At 57.5% G+C, this 6,493-nt stretch overlaps 1 protein-coding gene across 5 annotated transcripts in view; it reads left to right on the top strand.

Moving 5' to 3' along the window:
- The first annotated feature begins 266 nt into the window (after positions 1 to 266).
- Positions 267 to 6,493, top strand: part of FOXD2 (forkhead box D2) — a 37,977-nt gene continuing 31,750 nt past the window's right edge. For 3 of the 5 annotated variants that reach the window (XM_058842991.1, XM_058842993.1, XM_058842990.1), the window contains exon 1: positions 267 to 1,963. In XM_058842991.1, coding sequence (XP_058698974.1) covers positions 472 to 1,812 — 1,341 coding nt within the window. In that variant the 5' untranslated portion in view covers positions 267 to 471 and the 3' untranslated portion in view covers positions 1,813 to 1,963. Of the gene's footprint in view, positions 1,964 to 2,612; positions 2,904 to 3,591; positions 4,477 to 6,493 lie in introns of those variants that run through there. The other 2 variants (XM_058842989.1, XM_058842988.1) reach the window with 2 other exon arrangements.

The raw sequence follows: 6,493 nt of genomic DNA on the forward strand, positions 1-6,493 counted from the left end.
TTCCCCACTTCTGCCCTCCCCCCTCCCTCTTCCCCTGCCCCTCCCTTCCCCTTCCCCTCCCTCCCCCCAACCAGAGAAGGAGCCGTCGCAAACCCCACTTTTCTTTTTTTTAACGTTTATTTTCCCCCTCTTTTTTTTTTCCCCCCCTGTGTTTCTCTCCTTTTATTATCATTATCACCATTATTTATTATCGCTGCTTCCAAGCGCCCTGCCCAGCCCACGGGCTCCCCGTCCCCCCGCCCCCGCCCCGCGCCCCCTCCGCCGCCCCTCCCTCCGCAGCCACCACCCCGCAGCCACCACCGCGGCCCCGCCAGCAGCGGCGCGGCGAGCGGGGCGCGGAGCGGAGCGGCGGCGCCGGGGCGCGGAGTCCCAGCGGCGGCCGCAGCCCTCCGGCACGGCCCCGGGCCCATCCCGGGAGCCGCCGCTAGGTGGGGGGGGGAGCCCGGCCCCGGCCGCCCCGGCCGCACAACAATGACTTTGGGCAGCAGCGGCGGCGGCGGCTGCGGGATCATGTCCGAGCGCTCCCCGGAGGAAGAGCCGCTCTCCGAGGTGGAGGACGCGGATATCGACGTGGTGGGCCCGCCCCAGGATGGGGGCAAGTACAGCGAGGAGGAGGAGGAGGAGGACGAGGACGAGGAGGACGAGGAGGACGGCGGCGATCCGCTGGGGCTGGCGCTGCCGCGGAGCGGGGCCGCCAAGGCGCGCATGGGGGGGTCCCCGGAGCGGCTGTCCCCCGCCGGCGGCTCGGAGCCGGCCTGCGCCCGCGGCGCCGCGCCCGGGGAGAAGGCGCCCGCGGGCGGCGGCGGCGGCGGCGGAGCCGGGGGGAAGAACCCGCTGGTGAAGCCGCCCTACTCCTACATCGCCCTCATCACCATGGCCATCCTGCAGAGCCCCAAGAAGCGGCTGACGCTGAGCGAGATCTGCGAGTTCATCAGCGGGCGCTTCCCGTACTACCGGGAGAAGTTCCCCGCCTGGCAGAACAGCATCCGCCACAACCTCTCCCTCAACGACTGCTTCGTCAAGATCCCCCGGGAGCCCGGCAACCCGGGAAAGGGCAACTACTGGACGCTGGACCCCGAGTCCGCCGACATGTTCGACAACGGGAGCTTCCTGCGCCGGAGGAAGCGCTTCAAGCGGCAGCAGCAGCTGCACCCGCCGCACCCCGAGCTGCTGCTGCGGGCCGGGGCCGCCGACCCCGCCGCCTTCCTGCCCGGCTTCGCCTACGGACCCTACGGCTACAACTACGGCCTGCAGCTCCAGGGTTACCCCCACCACCACCACCACCATCCCGGTGGCGGAGGCGGCGGCGCCGCGGGCGCCTTCCCCTTCCCGGCGCCGCACTGCCCGTTACCGGCTCCGCCGCCTCCCGCCGCCGCCTCCGTCTTCTCCGCCGCCTCGGGGCTGCCCTCCTTCCTGGGCGGCGAGCTGAACTGCAGGAAGTCCTTCTACCACCCCCAGCTGAGCCCCACCGCCCTGCCCGCCGCCCTCCTCCAGACCCTCAAGCCGGACCCCTCGCCCGCCGGCGGCGGCGGCGGCGGCAGCGGCGGCACCAACCACCCCTCCCGGCCCTCTTTTTCCATAGACAACATCATCGGGGGGGCCGTGCCCCCGCCGCCCAGCACCAACCCCAGCGTCGCGCCCGCCGCGCCCTACCCCGCCGGCCAGGCGGGCCCCCCGGCGCAGGTCCTGGCCGTGCTCAGCCCCGCCTTGGCCCCGGCACAGCCTCAGGTCAGCCTGGCACACGAGCCGCTCCTCCAGCCGGCCCAGAACTTTTCCAGTAAAATCACAACCCTCAGCAGCTGTCATTTTTAAAGTGTGCTGTGGACTGGGGAAGGGGAGGGGGATGGGGGGGGAGAGTCGCGAAGCAAACGGCCCCTTTCCAGCTCTCCTCCACTCCTCCGAAACTGCTCCCCTTCCCTCTCCCCGTGTCCCTCCCCCCCATCTCCTCCTGTTGTGTTTTAAGGTAGGAAATATTTCTTTTTTTTTTTTTTTTTTTTTTTTTTTTTTTTTAATTTTTACTTCATTTCCAGGCTCAGTGGCATCCAGATCTGTTTGTCTCTCTCTGATCGGGGGAAAAAAAAAAAATAATCAATACATCGGGAGGGCGGGAGGAGGGAAAGAATAACACGATTTGGTCCTACAAGCGCCAAAGCGTATTTATAAAGTGGCCGTAACATAAACTGGGACCTGGGCTGGTTGAACACGCAACGTCTTGTGAGGGGAGGAGGGGGAGCATGTGAAGAACGAAGCGGTCTTAGGGTGGGAAATGTTTCCTTTGAGAGGTGTGGGTTTTCCGCGGGGCTCCCCCAGATCGCCTGGGAAAGCGTCCAGGGGAGTTGCGGACGCCCCCGGTCGCAGCGAGCCCATTTTCGTTCCTGCAAGTCTCTCTGCCGGGTGGTTTTGCCATGTGTGTGTCTCTCCCCCGCTCTCAAAGAAAATGTTTTAATGGTCCGATCTCATTTTTAGTTTCTTTGAAGCTTCGGGATTGGTTTTAAAAGGCACTGTTTAAGGTTTCTTTGTTTTTTAAGAAGAAGAAAAGTCTATGAAACTCAGGACTGCGGTTTATTTTTTTTATTTTTCTTTTTTTCTTTTTTTTTTTTTTTCCCAATTAGATATTCAAATGCACGTTTGAAAGAAAATCGGATTAGTCAGGAAGTTTGGAGAATTCCCATACTATTTTTTTTTAATCCTTGTTTTCCCACCCCCTCCGTGCGTGGGTTTTTTGGTGTATTGGTAATTATTTGTATATAGATTATTCGGGAGCTAATGAGCGGAGTCCAGTTAACTCTTCACTGGTTGTGCATCCGTCATATCTATTTTATTGAGAGAATCTGTGAATAATTTGATGTGGAAAAGGCAACAGAATTTTGTCCACCGTCGTTGTAAATTAATAAATGTTTGTGACCTGGATAAAAAAAAAAAATAACAATCCAAATCGTTCTTTGCGATGTCCTTTGTCACGCTGAGAGCCGAGAGACCCGCTCGGGCCTCGGGGAAGCGAGAGGTTCCCAGCCTCGGGCCGGCGACCCTCGGGCTTTCTGCAGGGGCTGAGCGGCCCCTCCGCGGCCGGGCCCCTGCCCAGCGCTGCCACACGCCCGGGCCGGCAAACCAAAACATCCCCGGATTTTATTATTATTAATTTTTTTATAAATTTTAATTTTTTTTTCTTGGATTTTGGTGTCTCCCAGGAAAAAAACAAACAAAAAAAACCCCAACGAACAAGAAATCCCAAAAACCAACAAAACCAAAAAATAGCCCGCGTGTTTTCAGGGGGAAGGAGGTGGCAGCCGGGAAAAAAGGTTCTCCCTTCTTCACCCCCTCCCCCCCACACCTCCTTTTATTTTGTTTGGAAAAGTTGACACATGAGAAAATAAGTTGGAGGGTTTCCCCCCCGCATACACGTTCCCCCTTGGGCCTGCAGTATTTGAATGACCAAATGAAACTTGATCTCTGCCTAAATTTTGCAACAACTTACAAAGTAAATAAACATCTTAAAGCTTTCCGTTCTCTTCCAAACTTCCCCTCACCTCCCCACCTCCAATTTATTTATTTCAGGGACCAAACGTGGCTCTTTGGTTTGTTTGTTGGCAGGGACCCTGATCGAAAGAATCGAGGCCTTTCTGACCGGGCAGCCAGCTGAAGGAGAAGGAGAAAAAGTAAAAAAGAGCTGAGCCGTACGAGGCAGGGAGCGGGGGACGGAGCCGGTCCCCGGGCAGCGGGGCTTTGTGCGGGGCCCTCCGGGGCTCAGGCAGGAGCAGGAGCCGGGCGGTGTGCGCCGAGGAGCGGGGGGGATCGGCTTTTCTTTTCACTTCCATCACCCATCCCTTTTTTATCCCCCCTCCGCTGCCCCTGTCTGTGCCACCTCGAACCTCCGCGCAGTTTGTTGATGTTGTTCCTGAACGTGCCGCCTCCCCGCAGCGAGCGGTCTCACATCTCGCCTTCACACACATTTGCTTTTGAAAAGCGATCTTCGTGTCCGGCACTTGGTTGTCTCCCTTTCATGTCCAGCTCCTACAAAAGGGGCTACAAGACTCGACATGGGAGAAAAGAGGAGGCCAATGAATCTATTTTCCAGATTGCCAAGCACATGGTTGGAAATTGAAGGGGCTTTTGTAGCATTTCCCCTTCCTCCCTCCCTCCACTCTCCTTTTCTTTTGCTTGTGTGCAAATTGTTCAATTGCTCTGGCAGGGGTGTTCCTGACAAGCTCATTACTAGAAGGTGCCAGACCCCTCCTCTCCCTCTCCCCCGAAGTCTTTGATGAAGTTAAAATGCGCTGATAGCTGCTCTCGGGGCTATCTTTGTTCAGCCTCTTTTAATAACCGAGCTTGCTTTGAGGAGACGGGATCCGAGGGAAGAAAGCGATGTACAGCGAGGCTGGGTGGTGGTTGTGCGCCTGGCAGAAGGGGGGCTAGTTGTTTTAATATAAAGTAGCGATTTTTAATAATTTTTGGCTTGTTTGTTTGTGAAGCGCAGGAGGGACAGGAGCCAAGGGTGCCAGGAGCGGATAAGAAATGGCAGTCGATGCCCGTAGGGATGAAGGAGGCGTGTGGCCCCTCCAGTCCCGCTGGTGCAATGGGTTCTCCAAGTTGGTGGTCTCAGGGCTTGAAGGGATGGAGGGGGGTCCTCAGCGGGGAAGCGGTGTTTCCCTGGAGAGCCCCCTGCCCCACACGCTCAGGAGAGGGGGATCGGGGGCGGTGTCTGGGGCTGCGACACCTTGCCCCGGCTGCGTTCATCTCCTTTTGCCTTGCGGAGTCATTGTGGGTTTTGAAGCCGCGCTCGTCGGACAGAATTGAAGCTGAACTGACTTGGGAGGGGGGGATTCCCCCCCTTAACCGGGACTCGTGGTACCCACGCAGGAAGGGTCGGGATCGGCCCTGCGGGGGCTGCGAGTGCGAGCGCGGTCGAGGTTTTATTTTGGGGAGAAGAACCCCAAGCGTCCCTAAAATTAGAATTTCCCCAATTCCCTGAATTTCCCTGAAGCACCTCAGCTCGTTCCGTGCCCCGATCGGGCTCACGCCTCCTGCAAGTGTCTGCGTGGCTCGGGGAGGGTCGGCGGAGCCCCGGGAACCGGCTCTCCCCGTCCGCCGGAATGGGGGGCGGCGGGGAAGGACCCGGGGGTCTCCCCTGGCTCCGGAATGCCCTGGCCGGGCTCGGTTCGGGGGTTTCATGAGAAATTTTGCCTCGGCTAGGCGGGACGGATAATAGCCCCTAATTACGGGGCAGGCTGGCTCCGCGGCCCCGATCTTCACGGGACGTTATTTTTAAGCGTTCAGCAAGGATCATTTTTCACGCCTCGCTGCCTAAAGGAGGGTTTTATTTATTTATTGGAGGGGAGGCGAGGAGGATACCAGCAATAACCGAGCACTGAAAGGAAAATAATTAGCTGTTGCAGTCGCTGCTTGGGAGTCCCTGGCCAGAAAGGCGATTTAGCATTTCCCTTTTCCTCCCCTCCCGTGCTTAGGCTCCGTAGCTCAGGTTCTCGGGGCTGTTTTCTGGGGTTGTTTTGTCGCTGCTAAACCCCGGGCAAAACCCTCCAGGAGCCCGATCCTTTTCTGCACGTTTAGCGTTTTTTCCCCCCATCTCCCTTTCGGATCGGCGGCTGTTTCCAAGTAGGACCGGGGGGGAATACGGGTTCCCCTGCCTTGCTTTGGCTTTGGTTACGCATTCATGGAGTTTTTTGGTTTTTGGTTTTTTGGTTTTTGGGTTTTTTTTCCTTTAATGTGCCCCCACTCCTCTGCTTTCTATATGTCAGGTGAAAGGATTGTAGCAAAACCGCGTCGCTCTGTGCGTAGTTACTCCGCGGCGGATTTCCGTGTGTGCGCAGCCCGGGAGAGGCGGAAAACGGGGGATTCTCCTCGGGTTTGTCGGGGCGAGATAAAACGATCCTGCCCCGGAATATCCCCGTCGGGACCACAGCGGGAGGGCTGTGTGTGTGTAATTGCTTTCTCTGCTTTCGCTTAACTAAGCCCGTGTTAAGTGGTGCGGATCCCGAGGAGGGAAGCGAGCGGCCCTTCCCTCGCCCGCTGCGGGCTGTGGGTGCGGGACCCCAGCCCGGCCGGCCCCGCTGCGCTCCCGCTCGGCCCTCACCTCCTGCCTCTTCCCCTGGCACCTTCTGCTTTCCATTACTGCTGATTTGGAGAATTAGGAAAGGTCAAGATCTTATTCCTTTCTCCGGTAGTTTTTTGTTTTCTCTTTCTAGTTCCTCGCAGCCCCGAACAAAAATAAATCATCCTGGATTATAAAAACCACCTTTAGACACCAAGAACATATTTTCCAATAGTTTGATCCTTCCTCCAGGACTGCCCTGGCCTTTCCTTGTGACTGCGCAGAAACTCCCGTTTTCACGGTGAATTTAGGATTTAATAATAACGTCCAATCTCCCCGTGCCCCAGTGCCCGACCTGAAAACATTGCCCTCCAGCATCTTTTTTCCCTCCCCATCTCTCTTTCGTTTCTTTCCTTTCCCAAGCAGAACGTAGAGAAACGAGATTTA

The sequence above is a fragment of the Poecile atricapillus genome, chromosome 7 (genome assembly GCF_030490865.1).
Source record: "Poecile atricapillus isolate bPoeAtr1 chromosome 7, bPoeAtr1.hap1, whole genome shotgun sequence".
Lineage (NCBI taxonomy): Eukaryota > Metazoa > Chordata > Aves > Passeriformes > Paridae > Poecile > Poecile atricapillus.